Source organism: Lissotriton vulgaris, chromosome 2_1, assembly GCF_964263255.1.
Source record: "Lissotriton vulgaris chromosome 2_1, aLisVul1.2, whole genome shotgun sequence".
Taxonomy (NCBI): Eukaryota; Metazoa; Chordata; class Amphibia; order Caudata; family Salamandridae; genus Lissotriton; species Lissotriton vulgaris.
The window spans coordinates 750948111-750966762 of NC_141687.1; the positions used below are offsets into that span (position 1 = coordinate 750948111).

The following is an 18652-nucleotide window of genomic DNA, read 5'->3' on the forward strand; positions in this document are numbered from 1 at the left end:
TGCAAAATAATTCAGAAGACGTTTATCATCCTCCAAAATGTCTTGTATATATTAATAACAGTGAAGTTCATATGTGGGCTGATTCATGCTCACCATTCACTCTAATAGACAAAAAGAATTGGAAAAATGTAGGATCAATTGCATTGATTCCTACAGATGTCGAACCACTTGGATATTGTGGTGTTAAATTACCAGTTGTGGGATAGTTTAATGCCAAAATTAAATTTGAAAAAACACACGACAATTGACAACATTTATGTGGTTGAGTCTGGCAGGAATTTATTAGGATGGAGGGAACAAAAAGGATTAGGAATTAAATTAAATCCTAATCATCCCCAACAAGTATTGTTAACAAATAGTGAAGGTGATAACAAATGGGTGAATGGTTTTCCAAATTTATTCAAACAGGATTTGGGGTGTTTAAAGGGATTTGAATATCGAATCATTGTAAAGGAAGGTGCTCCACCTAAAGTACATAAAGTGCGTAATGTACCTATGGCCTTGAGAGGAAAGTTGAAGGAAGAATTGGAAAGGTTGTGTAAAGAGAACATATTAGAACCTATAGAAGCATCAGATAGGTTAAGTCCGATTGTGATCGCACACAAACCTAACGGCAAAATCCGCATGTGTGTGGATTTGAGTGACTTGAACGATTGCATATGGGTGGATAGATATCCTCTACCCCAAACAAATTAAATATTGTCTTATGTGAAGGATGGCAAATATTTTACCACTTTAGATTTATCAAACTCAGACCATAAAGTACGTTTGCATGCAGACTCGAAACACCTTACATCGTTTATTACACCCAAAGGTGCTTTTCAATTTGTAAGGATGCCACTTGGTCTAGCCTAAGCTTCCGCCATTTTCCAAAGGATATAGCAGAAAATATTGAAGGATATTAAGAATGCTTTGGGATTCCAGGATGATGTGTTAGTTTGGGGCAAGGATATGTTTCACCATGATGAGGTGTTGGAAAATGTTTTGATGAAGCTCGAACTGGCTGGTCTCACTATAAGTTTAAGTAAATTTAAATTTGGTCAAAAAGAAGTTGAATATCTAGGACACATTTTATCGGAACATGGTATAAAACCTAAAATGAATTTGGTAGAAGATTTGGTGAAAGCTCCATCTCCAATTGATAAAGACCAATTGAGGTAATTTCTTGGCTTAGCCGAGTACTATTCCAAATTTGTCCATCATTTCTCTGACATTGTTCAACCATTACGTAATATTATGAAGAAGGGAGTCAGTTTTAAATGGTCAAATGAATGCCAAGAGGCATTCGAAACGGTAAAAAAGCTGTATCTAATGCCACCACATTGAAGTCTTTCGATCCCCAGTTAAAGTCCATTATAATGACAGATTCTAGTGGATATGGATTGGGGGCTGGACTCATGCAGGAAAAAGATGGGAAGGAGAATGTAATAGCGTTTGCATCACGCACTTTGAAGGGTACTGAACCATCATATTCCACATTCGAAAAGGAAGCGTTAGCTTGTTGGTGGGGAGTACAACATTTTTGAGTTTACATCTGGGGCACAAAGTTTGAACTTCGCACTGAGCACCGACCTTTGTTAGATCTTTTTACTACTTCAGGAGCAGGAAGGGCCCCCCCACGTATTGCAAAATGGTTATACAGGTTGCAGGAATATTCTTTTGAATTGAAGTATGTTCCTGGTATAAGATACATTAATGCTGATTGTTTGTCGCGTTTGACAGCAGATAACAAATGCAGTGATAGTTATGGAGATGAGGATATGTTAATTGCCAATATTGAAGAGCGTCTTCAAGATATCAGCGAACAGGAATGGAGAGATGCCATTAATATAGATACATCATTAGTTAAAGTTATAAGTGAATTGCCTGTTTTGACTGGCACTAAATTGGATGAAGATATCATCATGTACAAGGATGTGTGGGATGAATTGTCAGTTGTAGATGGCATTGTGAGGCGTAGTGAAAAACTGGTGGTTCCCATATCATTGAGAACAAAGTTGATGAGCTTATTACATGAGGGACATGGTGGAATGTCTGCTGTAAAGAGAAAAGCTAGAGTGGACTTTTGGTGGCCAAATATGGACAGAGATATTGAGAGGTTCGTGAGAGAATGCATTGCCTGCACTTGCAGCGACAAATCTCACGTGTTAAGGAATTCCCCTATTTCTCCTATGAATTTACCTGGAAGAGCATGGGAAAGGCTAGCTATAGATATTTGTGGCGAATTTGAAGGTTTAGGTTCAGTTGCGAAATATGCAATTGTAATGATGGAATATTATTCAAAGTAGCCCGAGGTAGCCTTCGTGTCAGACATTAAGACTAGCAGTATCATTGCTTTTTGCGAAGAAATATTTGCTAGAGAGGGATGTCCCGCTGAAATATTATCAGACAATGGCCCACAATTTATTTCTTGTGAATTCAATGAGCTTTTGAAGAAGATGGGGCTCAAACATTTAAGGACACCGGTATATCATCCAAGGGGAAATGGTTTAGTTGAGCGCTTCAACCGGGTGTTGGTAGAGCATATACAGTTAGCCACATCTATGAATATGTGTTGGAGAACTCAGGTAAAAAAAATGTTGTGGAAATATAGAACCACCCCAAATGCCGTTACAAATGAAACTCCATTTTATCTTCTTAAGGGTAGAATTCCTTGCACTACTGTGGTACCAGCATGGATGGGAAGAAGTGGAAAGAAATTAGTGAAGGATGCCAAAATTCCTGACAAAACTGTCACGTATCAAAAAAAATATCAATTAAGACATAATGATAAGATCAGTTAAGAGAAAGTTTGTTGTGGGAGATTTTGTCAGAGTGTGTCCTGACACATTTGTTAAAAAGGGAAATTCCAAATTATCGGATCCAAAAGAAGTATCAGAAGTTAAAGGTAATTTGATCAAGACATTTGATGGAAAGTGGTGGAATATTTGCAAAGTTGTAAAATGTAATGATGCTGAACTAAAGTTTTGGTTTAAGAACACTAAACATGAATATTACGATAATTTTGTTGATGGTAAGAGAGCACCAACCACACGTCATAGAGTAAAACCTAAGAAATATGATGCATATGTCTGTTCTTAATCATCATTTTGTAGGAGCGGGCGGGGGCCCTCACGCGGAGGGTCTCTTGTAAAGCGAGATTTAAACTTATCCACTTCAACTTTCTGCATCACGCCTACCATACTCCTAAGTCGATCAGTCGTTTCTCGGACAGCGATAGAGACAATTGCCCTAGATGCGGCGCATGGGGGTCAGGATTCTTGCACCTGGCTTTGGACTGTCCGTTGGTGGGGAAATTCTGGTCTGAGGTGGTAGCCCGAGTGGGGACCACCACGGGACTCCGAATAGAGCTCACGCCCATACATTGTCTGTTGGCATTGGTTCCGAAGCCAAGGAAGCGGAAACTTTCCTATTAGCTGTTACAATTGATACTAGTGCTGGCCAGGCACAGGGTTGCCATTACGTGGATGGGACAGCGGGCCCCGGAGGTGGATGCATGGCTCAGAGATGTGAAAGAATTGGCACTGGCAGAGGAAACGCACATGTAACGCACTAGGAGGGATGAGAAACTGAACGAGGATTTGCTAGCGTGGCGAACCATGTGTATGACTGGACTGGCGGCTGAGGGGTCCTCGTCGCCCAGCGATTCTGAGGGGACAAGCGGGTAATTGTACTCTGAGTGTGACTCGGAGGGAGAAGGGGGAGGGGCCAAAGGTGGGGTTCCTGGATATGAGCAGGATGATGTGCCTGACCGAATGTCCTCACGTGCTCTAGAGTAAGCTGATGTTCCACCGCGTAACTGCATTGTCTTGTATAATTTCAGAAGTTGTCATTCTCCGTAAATGTGCCTTAATGAGTCCATCGATCTGTGAACAAATGTGTGTGTTTTTTTGTTCAATATGATTGGGGGGGGGGGGGTCGGTTCTTTTGGAATCCTGAATGTGAGGTCCAACAAAGAAGCTTGGCAGTGGAAATGAGTGGTTGACTCTGGGGGTCGATGTGATTATACTTCAATTAAACAACTTATTTTATCTACAATTTGCTTCCTGAAATCTTAAAAACTCTGAACGCTTGACACGTTATCTTCTCTTTTTTTGGCAACCTGCAAGTTACATATTGTGGGTATTGTGCTCTGAGGCTGATTTTGTGATAACCTATAAAAGCATACATTTGGAAAGTGCTGAAGGCTCTGAATAAGGGAAACTGCTGTTATGAATTTATAACCTTTATGGGTCAAAATAGCGCCAAAAAGCATTTAGCACAAATCACAGTCATTTCGTACTGCATGACTGGTACAGAGGCGCAAGTTAAGGCCGACTGTGATGGAGCATGGTTCAGATACAGAAACCAGGTTCGACCCTGTTAGAAATGTTACCTTCGGAATTGGAAGTCACAAATTTCGAGACTATTTCAAAGAAAAAAGGCTGTGGCAGAGAAGAGCTCAACATCATCTGACAGCATCTGGATGAGGTCTCAGTGAAGCTGTTGTCTTCTGGTGGGAAAGCTCTTAGATATTGGAGTTTCATGCCCAGAAAAGGTGCCTTGCCAGCCGGTTCCTTTTAGAACCTTCTTCCTGTGAAAATTTCTACCGTAATCAGTTTTTTGGAGCTTGGATTCTTCGAAAAGGGCAAAACTCAAGAGGGCTCCACGTGGCCACATACCTTCTCTGACAGGTCCGGTGGATTTGCTGCTGCGGCAAAGCTCTGTAAAGGAGAAAACTGAATATTTTGCCCAGTGGCAACTACCTTTGTCAGTTCAGCTTGGTAGTTTGGTCCTGGTCCTCCTCCTACACTTGGAGTCCACTTCTTTGTCCTGGGGACATAAGGCTGACCTCATGTTCAAGCAACAGGGACACAACAAGCTACAAGAGGCCTTACCTGCAGCTGACCAGTTCCACCTGGATCTACCCTGAACACTGATGCTGGCCTCTGCTGGAATGAGTTGTGATCCCCAAGATCCTGGACCTTTGGCTGGTGTTAAAGAGGGAGAGCAGGTTCAGTCTTTTAGGCTCTTCTCAGTACACAGATAGCGGGTCCAGTGCTGTTCTGTTCTACCACTGGTCCAGATGCGGGTGCTGAAGGGTGCCACATTTATGCCTGCCACCAGCTTGTGTGTGGGATAGACCTGACCACTGCCTAACCATAGAGAAAGAGTACCCAGGATTAACCCCACCCACTTTTATAGCACTTCCGGTGTGTCCCATTCTAAACAAGCCGAGAGCGGCTTTGGGATTAAATTCTAAATGGTAAAACCCTTCTCCATAGGCCCATTGGTGTGACCAGGAAAAATTAGCATATGTGGTCACTCTAAACTAGTTCTAGGGGTAACTCCTCTCCCATTGGGATTGATGCCTGACTAACTAGGTATACGAAAGAGGGTTTTATTCCCTGAAGATTGAAGGTAGGGAATGTGGTACTGGAGACCACTGATCAGTGTAAGCTTTGTTATGGCAGATGAGATAGTCTAAATCTGTGTGTCTTATTTCTTCTTTTTGTAGAGTCTTTTGGTCCTGAGGAGAACCCCATTAACTACTGGGTTTGAAACGCGCCAACCTGGTCTCATGCCATATATAATATGTTCCCAAATATTGCAATGAGTTCTAATTTGTTTAGTTCATGATTACCATGTAAAATACACAATCTAAGGAAACTATTGTATTTAAAATAAATGTGTTCTATTCTTTTTTGGTGTTGACATTGGGACCCTTGTCTGACCCATACTGGGTTGTTTTTGGATGAATGATGTGTGAGTATGAGTGATGATTGTCTGTCTTGGCCAAAATTGTGAAGAGGTGTGATGTGTTGGTATGTACATAGTGGGAAGGTTTGAATAAAATGTATTTAGTGTATATAGTCTGGTTCAAGTGTTTTCTATGAATTTCTATGCACAAAAAACTATGTTTTTTGCAAAATTAATGAATGCAAAAAAAGTGGAATAAACCATTGATTGGTGCAATTTATAAAGCTGACTGCTATGTTATATTCATAAAGTCTATTGAGAAGGATTTTTGGTAGTTGAGCTCATTACTGCCATTTGTTTCGTTCTTTAGTTATATTGACTCAGCCTTACTGAGTCCGAGTCAAGGTCCTTTGTTGTTTTCTTGGCTAACTAGGTAGGCCTGACACCTGGTCAGACCCTTCTTTTGTTACCCCAGTCGGTGGGAAATGATTGCCCAGTAACTTGATTAACTTCAAAGAGCTCAGCTCAGGTAGTAATCCTTCTAGAGCTACAGAAGACCAACACCCAAGGCCTTTGTCTTAGCTCTGGGGGTAAGTTCACACCTCATCAAGGCTATTCATCTGCCAGGTGACTGGAGGCTCATTTGCATGAGTCCCAACTGAGGCTTTAGGCAGGGAATAGGTACCTTTCTAAAAGCACCTTTTCAAAAATATGTATTACAAATGTGTCTGCCAGTGAATTGGGATTGTAATAAATATTGCAAAAAGATTAAGAATGAAATATTTAGTGCTTCCTAACCCAAGTTACGTTATTCAATTCAATAAAGTTATCCCAATGCTTACATATTGCACCCGGCTACAGTGAAAATAGCTTTTGGGGTTTGTACTTGTGTACATGTCCTACTTTTAATGTTAAATATCTAAATATCATGCACCCTGCCTTAAGGGCCTACTCAGAGCGGGGACGTATTATTAGTTAAAAGGTTTACACAGTCAAAATAAATGTTTTGACAACCCTAGTTTTAAACTTCAACCTATGCACAGCCTGCCTTGGCTATCATGTAGCAATGGTAGTCCTGTTGGAATAAAGCACTCACTGTACAAACTTGTCATTTACCTTACAGACCCTAGGTACACTTTTGTACCATATACTAGGTACCTATAGGTAAGTTAAATATGCTAATTGTGGTAAATGGTTCTATGTCTTTTCCCTCTCTACCACTTTATTAGAATGTCCTATGACATAATGGAATGTTTGAGTGCCTTACTGTGTTGAGATTGTCAGTTGGTCATCTGAGGCTGAGGAGCTGGTAGCTCTCTCCTGGTGGGGTTTCTCCTTGTAACTTCCTATCCTGTAACCTGCCACCTAACTACCTGTCAATAAAGAGGGATCTTCTACTACACCTGGACTACGCATCCTTGTTTGTGTACCACATTTTGGCGACGTTTTTGGACTAACCTTTGCTGCAAAGAAGGAATACTGGAACTCACCTATAAGGAAACCAAGGACTCTTCTACACTTAAGTAAGTTTATCTCCTGGAGATCAGAGTAACGCCCAGTAAACCCCACCAGTGTCCTTTTTATCTTGGACAGCCTCCACCCTGGGCGTCTGTGTTGTGAGAGCTCTAACTGCCATCTCTCTATCATCTAGAGTTTGACTGTTTCCTGCTACAAGTGCCACTGTCTCAGCGGGCCTGATCACCCTGTTGTGCCTTCTGGCTTTCTTGTCTGCATTGACAGTTCGCCTTTATTACAGCCACTGTGTATTTTGTGTGTTTTCACGCAGTGTAGACTTTTATTTTGAGCACTATTTTTGTTTGCTCTTATGGAGGTCCCCTGGCGCTGGCAGTTCACTCTCAAGCACAGCAACCTTCGTCGTTGAAGTCACGTTTTTTTTTTTCTATGTGGAGAGTGTTTTACTTTGCCCTGAGTGTTACTTGTCTTATTCTGAGTGCCATTGGGACTTGGCCGTTCTCGCAGTTATAAGTATGAGTGGCCGCCCCTCAATTACTGTTTTTGAAGCATTTTTCAACTTGGAAAAGCACACGGGGCGCACGTACGACTTTGAAGGAGCGAGTGGACGTCTCTCCTTCATTGTTGTGATGCACACGGCGCGCACGAACAACTCTGAAGGTGTGAGTGGCCGCCCCTCCATTACCGTTGGGCTGTCTTGTCTAAATTTCGAAATGTGCACGAGCTGCGCACATCTTACCTCTCCACGAGCGGCACCCCGTCATTTCTCTATGACGTCTGTCTTGCCTTGGCTGCCCAGAAGTCTCGCAGCAGCAGCGCAGCAACGTGCCTTGAGCCATCCTGTGTGCGTCGTGCGGACGTACCGCCATCTTGGGATTGCTTTACTCTGGTCACTTTGCGACAGCTTCCCATGCTGTTTCTTCCGCACGAGCGTTGCCAACCACGGTGCAATCTTCAGTAAAATTACAAGCGTCAAGCACTATTTGCATATCGTCTTCCAGTTTCGTTGGTGCTTGTTCTGGGACTCTCGGAGTTACTGTGGAGTGGTTGCTTTTGCCTAAGTTTCCCTTCCTCTCCAATGCTGGCGCAGGGATGGTCAACGTCTCAGTATTAGATGTACTTCTTCAGCAGTTTTCTTCCCTTGGTTGGATGTTTCGTTTCCTTGGGCGTAGGATCTCCTGGACTACTTTCCTCGTCTTGCCTGCACGTCACCTGGTGTCAAGTCACTCATCGGAGTTTATGGACAATCCTGGCCATGAAGATCTCGGGTGAGAAATCGCTCACCGGAGCTAAAAACTCTTGTTTTTTTTTTTCTTCTTCATTTGCCTATGCTTTACCTTATTTGTATTTTGGTGTATGTTGAAGGTTGATGTGTGTGTTGGGCATAATGTATTGTTCCATTTACCTTTGGGGGGTTGTAGTATGTCATTGTGGTGATCTTTTTAGTATCTCCGTGCATGTTGTGGGTGAGTGACATACACCTAGAGTTACACAGAACTTTCTCTGGGTGATCTTGTACTTTTTGTTGTTCTCTTTTGTGGGGAGTTTAGTTTCCTGAGGCAACATCTTACCCTACGGTGTACCCTTATTTAGGGGAGGGTGTGTGGCTAGTCAATGCCATATTTTGAAACTAGGGTGATGTTGTGCTTTATGGTGTACCCTGTATATTTATAGGGGATGTTCTAGTTTTGGTCTCACAGGGTGTGCATCCTGTGTTTCACACTGCTTTGGCGGCTAGGGTTTTTCTGTCTAATTTTACCCCATCCATGTACGTAGGGTTAGTACGTATGGTGTACCCTTACTTAGGGGAAGTTGTGGGGTTGTGGTGCCAGTCAGTGCCTACATTTTGTTTCCTAGGGTCTTGTTGTTACCCTACATTTTGTTTCCTAGGGTCTTGTTGTTACCCTTTGGAGAAGTTACGTTGCGCACTTTCACGTGGTGTACCCTTTTATTAGGGGAGGTTGTCTGCATGTCAAATGTTTCAAGGATTGGTATCCTTGTGTACCCTTTTCTGGGGAAGGTGGTGTGCGTTGTCAGTGCCGCCATTAAGTGATGTTGCGTTGAACAATTTCTACATTGTTCAATTGTGTACCCTTTTGTTAGGGGAGGTTGTCTGTGTTGGTCTAAGTTGCATCACTCTATGTGGGTTGTCGGGCTGCGTTGTCAGCGCTACCTCTTGGTGTAGTTGCGCCACTATTGCCAGTGTGCGTCTACTGTGTACTTTGTTCCAGGGGCGTTAGTTTCCTCTGGTGTACCCTTTCCTGGGGAGTTGTTTCGTTCCACAGTTTAAAGGTTGCCTTGTTAGGTGTACCCTTGGAGGGGAGGTTGTTAGTGCATGTCATGCACTAATCCTTATTGCAAGGCATCCCCTTTTTCTGTGTAGGTTGCTATTTCATCTTATTGTGCTTACTTCCATCTGCACACATTTTGTCATTTTGTGGTTTCACCCTACTTGGTTTGCCAGGTTCGCTACCTTGTTTTATTAAGGAGGGTGGATGGGCATGTTATGTAATTTGCATTCTTGTGTTTTGCCTAACCATGACCTTTTATGCATCTTATGTATATCTTTCTACATGCCTTCTTTTTATTTTCCTTTGCTTCTTCTTTTACGCTTGAGTTTCCTGCTTTTCAAGTTGTCTCCTTGACTAGCTCCTGTGTCTACAGTCTCCTCTGAATCCTTCTGCTCCGTCTTAACTTCTTCTTGCTGCTGTTTGCTAACGGAAGAGCATGTGTGGTAAATGGTTCTATGTCTTTTCCCTCTCTACCACTTTATTAGAATGTCCTATGACATCATGGAATATTTGAGTGCCTTACTGTGTTGAGATTGTCAGTTGGTCATCTGAGGCTGAGGAGCTGGTAGCTCTCTCCTGGTGGGGTTTCTCCTTGTAACTTCCTATCCTGTAACCTGCCACCTAACTACCTGTCAATAAAGAGGGATCTTCTACTACACCTGGACTACGCATCCTTGTTTGTGTACCACACTAATCAGGTGTATGTCAATTTCATCATGTTAAAAGGGGGAACACAGGCACTCTACCACTAAAAAGCAAGGGTAACATGCGTGGATATCTACAGCCAGCAAAAACAGTGAATGCAAACAATCTGTTGGAAATGAACATCTTTTGTATGGCCTACCCCCAAGAGTGGCAGTAGTAAAACCCTAAGCTTTTGAGGTCAGAATGCTGAAAAAACCTGCCTCTGCACTTGAGCTGGTTTTGTTGGTGCTTATCTTCAGAAGAGACATGACTTTTTTCTGCCCTGTCAGCCCTTCCTAATCCTCTAAAACATCTGGCCAATTAAATCAACTTGGTCCTCAATGCAAGAGTCAGAAAATAGGTCCATCCAGTTCAAAATAGACCAATCTTTTCCTCAGGAATATGAATGCTCCTTCTTCATACCCAGCCTTTTCCGGCACATTGAAGCAGCTGTAATAAGAATGCCCAGCCCCTTATTATTGCATTTAATGGTAATTTGTAAGTGGAAAGGTTCATCAGTACACTTATTTGAGCCCTAGTGGAGCTTGAGTGTTATTTCGGTTTCACCAGGTTTGCTATTTGTATCTGCTGTTTGCTGGGTCCCACTTGTATCCATCATAGAACTTTAACCCCTTCGAAGCTATTGACAGAACGGTTCCATCAAGAGCGTCGGTTGGCCTGTGCTCATGACGGAACCGTTCCGTCATGAGCCCGTTGGCTCATTAGAATGTTCAGCACAGCGCAGGAATCTGCGCCGCGCTGAAGGTGATAATAGAAGAAGGTTGAGAGACCCATAAAACAAATAATGTTTTCATTAACTTTTGGCTGACCCCTACTACTCAAACAGCATCAAATACGTTGGTGTTCTCTGTCTGATCATTGGCTTGTGGCAGGGGCTGAGCTGAGCTCTGCAGAGAAGCAGAGTATCTCACACAATGACACACCTCAACACCCTGTGGCTTTAAAGGTCTTTTTAGTTGAATGGGTAGCTTCTCTTTCTATCCACAGCTACATGGTTAGTAGCCGTTCTAAACATATTTAGATATCAAAATTCAAAATACCCCATTCATTCTCGGGTTCAGTGTAGAATGGACATCGGTGACACATTGAAAGTGAGTGGCCTTAGTAAGGACAAGGAAATCTGGGAAGGATTTCTCCAGTTAGTCTCTGTCAATGATCTCTTTACATCCTTCATCAATTCAACATCTGCCTGTCGACTATTTAATTTTTTTTTTTTAAATTTACATAAATTATTAGTTTAGTTGCCTCAGTGAAATAAAGTAAACACCATTTATTGAGGTAAATATCAAATGTGGTTATCATAATGGTCCCTAAGGTATTTGTCTCTGATTTCTATATATAGAAATAAATCAATGTTTAAAGAGGATGCAATTTCTTGGCACCAAACATAACATTGTATGTATGCAATAGAAGATATACTTTAAAACAAAATCACAAACATTAGGTACACAAGAATAGGTAGACTGGATATAAACTACTGCTTCACTTCGTATAAGAATCCCTAATAATGCAATAATATGTCATTCCCATTATATTTTCTAGCTCAGCCAACACTGGACCTTATAGAAGCTGTTCCAGAACTACCTTGCACTGAAGACAAGCTTACATTATCATGCAGGATCCATTCCTTTTTCCCACAAACTCTTGATGTGAAGTGGTATAAAAATGGTGACAATGAGCTTGAGAACATAACCCTTAGAGATATCACCAGGGGGCCAGATGGACTTTGTAGCTGTACAACAAGCATTGCATTTACTCCTTGTAAAAAAGATGTTGGGATGACATTCATATGCAGAGTTGGCCATGAAAGTCTGAAGAATCACAAAGGTTTTCTCAAACAGAAAGAAGCGACATGGATTCTCAAAAGTCTGAGTAAGTACAAAAAAGTCACTTCCTCTTGTTAAAAATCTCTTGTACTTGACTGTCTTTATTTGGAATTTCTCACTTTCAGTAATCTGATGTTCTCTACATCCTTTTATACTTAGTTGCAATCGATATTATGATGGTGTTAGTCTTCTTTATAATCCACCCTCTGTCAAAACTGTATCCCCTTAAGTGCTACATCTATATCCTCTTCATTACCATACTCACGATATCAGAACAATTAAGACGTTTTTTGCTGGGCCAGGGTCATCAAACGGAAGCAGACACTTCAGAGGATGAGGTAAATAAAACAGATTCAGTATTGGGCTATCTAGGGGTATTATATGTCTTGTGATTAACGTTTGTTATAATTATTTACAAGTTTTAAATTGCAGCTCGGGCTGTCACAAATAGCCTTGCTAATAATGCCCCTTCTGCCCCACAGTCCTGGCCATAGTACTGGGGGTACATTTCAGATGAGCAAACAGAAAACACCATCTTGTTATTCTATTTGTCAGTTCCTACCTAATTCTTCTCTTTAAAGAAGACCCTGGATCTAATGTAAGATGGTCGATCAGACAGTCAGAAAATGGCCAGTGGGCAATCTTCTGCCAACAAGAGACCCAAGTAGGGACCATAATGCAAGTCAGGGTAAATCAGTTACTTACCCTAAATTAAACTGTGTTCTCCGTCTGGTAGCCTGGAACCGAGTAGTCAGGCTTACTTTACACGTAGCCTCTTATTGTAATTTAAGTGTTGCACAAATAAAGTAACTCAATGAAAACAGCACAGAAAGACTCCACGCATGTTTATAAAATAGAGCATATTTATATGATTAAAACAAGAACAAAATAACTAAAATCCAATCAGTAGAAGCCAAGATATGAATTTCTAAAGATGAAATGTGAAAACATGATTTGTGAGCACTAACTGTCAATAGGTTACTTGAGATCGCGAGGGACCAGTACAAATTCAAATTCCAGACGACAAAGGTGGAAGGCAGGCCGGCTACAGAACCCAGACAGGTCCCACTGAAGAAATACCTTGGATGGAGCTTTTGTTGACATCGAGAGTCTATGCATCTTGATGACAACACAGTAAAGGCTGTCCCGCATTGTCATCGAGCTCTGTTGAAGTAAATGCAATGTGTGATTGCTGTCTGATCTACTGTTTCGTCTGCTGCTAGCGCCATGAGACCTCACGGTGATTTGTGCGCTATATAAGAACAATTGACATTTGTCAAGCAGCGCAGTTTGTGCTTCCAGTGTCGTCAAGCAGCCTCTCTGTCAGTGCCAAAGGGCGTAGAGGCGGAATTTCCTATACTGTTGAGGGGATGCATCGGTTTTTGCAGAAGTGATCTGCAGAACCACCTTCTGAGGCCCAGGATTGGAGGGGGCTCCTCTGCCATCTTTCAGCCCTACACTTGCCCAAGTCCAGCTCCACCAGCAGGATTGCAGGTAGCCTTTTGTGTCCGTGAAACTTCAGAAAACAGGAGGCACTCCAGCAAGCCCTTGGAGTCACTCTGCGTTTAAGTGAGATGGATCCAGTCCTTGTCCTCAGCAGAGATCAGCAGGGAAGCTCAGCAAAGCAGAGAAGCAGTTCATCAGAACAGTCAGTCAAAGCAAAGTGGCAAACCTTACAGCACAACAGTTTTCACTCTAGCAGAGTTCTTCCCAGATCCAGTAGTGTACTGATTGGGTAGGGTCAGAGCCTTAGTACTCATACCCAAAAGTTCCTTTCATGGAGGGGGTGACTTCAAGGCAGGGATTCTTGTGTACATCAGAGAGCTTTCAACTCCGCCCTGTCTCCCAAGCTATCTGTAGGGGGTAATCAGTCCTCTGTGTGGGGACAGGACACAGCCTGTGCCTGTGTAAGTGTGCGCTCCCCTTTCCCCTTCATGCCTAGTCTATCAGAATGTAGATGAGTCCTCTGTCACACCCACCCTACCTCTATTTGTGCATTCCTTCTAGACAGCTACAAAGTGTAGTTATCATGCAGCTGAGACGTATAATTAAGACAGGCTGTTGTCTCACAGAGCAAAGTTAAGAGTAGAGAAATGCCCCGTTTCTAAAAGTGGCATTTCTAAAACGGCAATGTCAAGTCCAACTTTACCACTAAAGACTATTTATCAGCACCATTCCGAAGATCTGAAACATAATACAGCTACTCCTTTCCAATCAGGAATTACAGCTTAAAAGGGTTTAAGGAATTTCCAATTTTATCCTATGAGAGCAGTCGGGCTCACGGCAGTGAAAAACACATCTAACTGTTTGTCACTACCAGTACATGTATAACTTAAGCCTACATGTCCTGCCTTTTTGTTACACAGCACCCTGCCCATAGGGAAACCTAGGGCCTTCCTTAGGGTTGACTTATTGGGAGGAAAAGGGGAGCTTAAGGCTTGGCAAATGTCTTTAAACGGCACGTTGAAGTGGCAGTAAATTGCACACAGGCCTGCCATTGTAGGCTTGTGAGTAGGGTTTTAAAGGCTACTTGGTGGATGACACAACCAGTGCTGCAAGCCAACTATTTGCATTTGGATTACAGGTCCTGAGCATATGGTATACTATTTTACAAGGGACTTATATGACAATTAAATAATGCAATCAGGTAGATACCAATTTACCATGTTTAGAGGGGAGAGCACTTGCATTTGACCACTGTTTACCAGTGCTAAAGTGCTCAAAGAAAGTGCTCAGAGTCCTAAATCCAACAAAATGAGGTCAGAAAAAGAGGAGAAAGGCAAAAGGTTTGTTGGAAAAGGCTCATTTTGCAGGGTTATCCCAGACACTCTAAGTGGTATCGAGTCAGGTAGGCCGAGCACTCTGTACGTGCCATGCTGACTTACTTGTACCTTTACCAACAATCATGTGTGGTAGACCACCTACAATCACAGCTCCCACTGTGATCCAATGGCCTCTCTTGACCAGATTTCCTGTCCACCATCAGAGCTCCCACTCAAAAGAGGCTGGGGCGCATAATGGGCCTGGGGCTGTAAAGCCCAAGTGGCCTTAAGCATGGGCAGCGTAAAAAAGGAGCACAGTATCATTCAGACAGCCTTGCTGCCCTTTGAGGATGACTAGTGGCTGCAGAGCCAGTGGTGGGCGGCAATGAACCTGGTCCAGCAGCTGCCTGGTGAGGAGTTGTACCTGTCAGTGCTTGAGACGCCATCTGCCTTCCGGCCCTGCAGACTCTGACCAGAGATGCTGTCCATGCTGGCCCTGCAGGTGGAGCAACAATGCTGTAGATTGTGGCCCCCCTTGCCGGTCTGCTTCTAAAGGGTGTGGAGTGTTCCAGATTTGCAGAGACATCTTGGGAATGTCTGGCCAAGAGAGAGTGCAATCGGCAAGGGCACCTTCAAGATGCTGAAGCTCGAGTGTAGATAGCGACTAGAATAAACATACTGGAAAATAAGGAATAAGATGCAGAGAGCCACTTTCACTAAAATAACTCTCTCCAGAAATCAGAGAAACAGCAGGTTGATGACACAACTGCAGAATAATTTCTGTAGGAGTGGGTCTAATGTGAGCTGCAACCACAAATACTCTCTGAACTGTTTGTGGTTGAGAAAGCATATCGGGTGTTGGTCCAAAGATAGCCGCAGCATGAATTCTTAATCAAATGGACAACAACTATGTTTCCAAAGTGGGGATATAGTGAGAATCATACTATTGCTATCAAACTGAAGGCTGGAGATTATCCAAAAGCTAGTGAAGCTGAGATTGCAGGACTCCCTGTGTGGTGGTGCAGGATGATGGGACTTTATCATCAGAGGACAGGACCTCTTCAAAGGAAGTGTACATTCCAGTGGGGTTGCTGGGGAGGTTGTCTGGAGTTCTTGCGGAAACACCAGGCCTAAAAGAAGGAGATGGTGCTAGCTGATGTGATGATGCGGAGGTGCAGAAGCTAAACTGAGTAGTTAAAAGTGTTTTTTGGGGAAGGTGGGTAGGTAGATCATGTATAAATTTGGCATAAAACATATCCCCAAGGTAACCATATGATATTGCACATTAATCTGAAATGTAATTCATATGATTTATGCTAATTATGGTAAGTGGGCGACGGTGGTTGGAACCAGGATAGACAATATTGTGTAGTGGATCGGAGGCACTATGGTGGATTCAGATTAGCTGGAGAGCTCCCGTGGACAGGGCGAGCATCTACCTGACTGAAGCTACCTGCAATACACACAAAGTAGTGATATGTTTTTTTTATAGGGAGGTTCATGGCCCACTGGGGCAAATGCTGAGTTAGGGGGACAGTGTTTAACCTCACACCTACGGGTAGGTTTTTTTTATTGCAAACTGGGGAAGTTCCCATATCACAGATAAGAAGACAATGGCTTGTAAAATTCACTGCTTTGACCAAATTGAAAGATGGGAAGGGGAATAAATGTCCTGGAACTTGCAAAACTTAACACTTTTCCCCAAAAGATACTGAGTTTGCACTTTGAACAGCATGTTTTTTCATGAAACAGGGTTTGTCCCAGGCAGATCTTCATGTATGATGCTTAATATGTGTCAATTATCTAATATTATGCAGGACCAAGCGTACTCAGAGCACGACTATGCACTTGTTGCCCTGCACCTGCAACATGGGTTTAACCATAAATATGTCCAGCTCAGTACATTCTAATTTCCTTGGCTGGGTAATATTGCTGTACACGTACCCAACGGCTAGGGGGAGGACAAGAGGTGAGTTCTCAGATGCATGGGCCTTAGGCAGGAGTACTAGACAGAGCAATCTGCTTTCCCTTATGCTGTTTGGACTTGCAGTGGAGCCACTTGCATACAGGCTGTGAGAGCATGTAGCTGTGTTCTCATGTGGATTCCCTAGATCCGCAAATTCTGTGTCTCTGTACCAATGATACATTATTATATTTGATGGACCTTTATCACTCAGTGCCCGGCCGGCTGGAATTGTTTGTAATCCCAATATCCTCAGAAACTAATCTTGCTGAGGCCATTCTGGAACTGGAAAGGTGGGGCTGCAATACTGTAGGTGATTTGCATGTGAATGGCAGATTCATGTCCATAGCCGGGCTGCAGGAATTGTATGGCATGGACTCAGGACAGTTCCTGCAATATGCCAAAATAGAGTACTAGGTACATAGGAAAGGAAGGCCGAGGCCCCATGTGTGCAGTAACAGTAAAAATAATTACATGTTTTTTTTTGAGTTTTTTTTAAATTTCAATAAGTTTTTATTGGTTGTTTCGGCATCAACATATAATGAGTAGATCCAGTATCCTAATTAGAGTCAGAATTTCACGGTCTAAAATTACTGTACGCTACTTTACATCAATAGTAAATGTCAATACAAAAGTACATAGCTGATATCTTGCCGAAAGTAGCAGAGCATGTATCTTATACTCAATAACATTTTAGTAACAGTCATTTTATTCCAACAGCATTTTACTCATTCAGAAAGAAAAAGTGTACCATGATAAATAATACAATGATGGGAGTCTGCAAACACATGTTAATGGATCGTGAACGGTGTGGGACCATTTTTAAGGTGGCTTATGTGTCGTGAAATAGTTGTCAAGAGTCGACCACATTTTTCTCGTGGGAGGGCGCCACGGTGTCTGTTGGAGTGCAATATTATCTGCACCACGTAAGCTGATTATCCAATTCAGCCACCCTTCGAAGTTGGCTTTGCTGGTATCTTTCCAGTTACTAAGGACTGTCTTGACCGCCGCTGTGAGAAGGAGATCAAGTAACGCCTTATCGTCTGCGTCAAGGGAAGGGTCCTGGGTGAATCCGAAAACTAAGTAAGGGAGCTCTTTAGCTGGTGTAATGTGGAATAGTTTTGAGATAAACTCGAATATCCTCTCCCAAAAATGTGCTACACAGTCGCATTCTAGGATAATGTGCGATAAGTCACCTTCCAGTTCCAGCAAAAGGCGTCTGGGGTGATGTTGTGTGCAAATAATCGCACCGGGGTCCAGAAGGCCTTATGAAGGACCCAGTATTTTGTCTGAGATAGTGTAGGGCTGATTTTGTGTCTCGTGCAAGATACCCAAGTACTGGTCCAATCTAATTCTGTGATGGCCTGGACGAAAGGGTTATTCCAGAATTGTGTGATTGGGGCAGTGAGGCTAGATTGTTGGGGATGACTGAGTCTATAGAGGAAGGAAACCTGATGTCCTAGTCTGTTTAATCTGGCAAGGTATGATGGGAGGGATGGTGGTGTCAGGGAGAGTTTGGTTTTGGACAGTGCTGTTTTTACGTTTAGGAAGTTGTAAAATTCAATTGGTTCAAGATCATATTTGATTTGCAAGTCGCTGAATGGAATAGAGTATGACCCCGCAAATAGTTGATATGGGAACAGTATGCCTTTTTTGATCCATGACGCATTGTGCAGAGGTTTACCCTTGTACAAAATGTTACGGTTGTTCCATAAGGATTCCTATTGTGAGCCCCGAATGCTGTTTTCTAGGATTCTGTCAAACTTCAGAAGAGCAGATTTGGTGTTATGAAATATTGATTTAGAGTGGGTTAGTTTGTTTAGATTAGACGAGAGAGCCGCGCTAGGGGCAATACCATCTAGAATTTCTTTCTCGATTTCTAGCCACACTGGAGTATAGTCAGGTGAAGGTGCGAGCCAGTGGGCTCCCTGCTTGGCTAAAAAGGCTGCCTCA

General features: G+C 42.8%; 1 protein-coding gene across 1 annotated transcript in view; it reads left to right on the forward strand.

The window, feature by feature from the left end:
• The window catches only part of LOC147731089 (uncharacterized), a 407202-nt gene that overhangs the window by 258862 nt on the left and 129688 nt on the right, over positions 1-18652 (forward strand). Inside the window, exon 7 of the mRNA XM_086956055.1 lies at positions 11691-12020. Within this exon, the coding sequence (XP_086812181.1) occupies positions 11691-12020 (330 nt within the window). The remainder of the gene's footprint in view (positions 1-11690; positions 12021-18652) is intronic.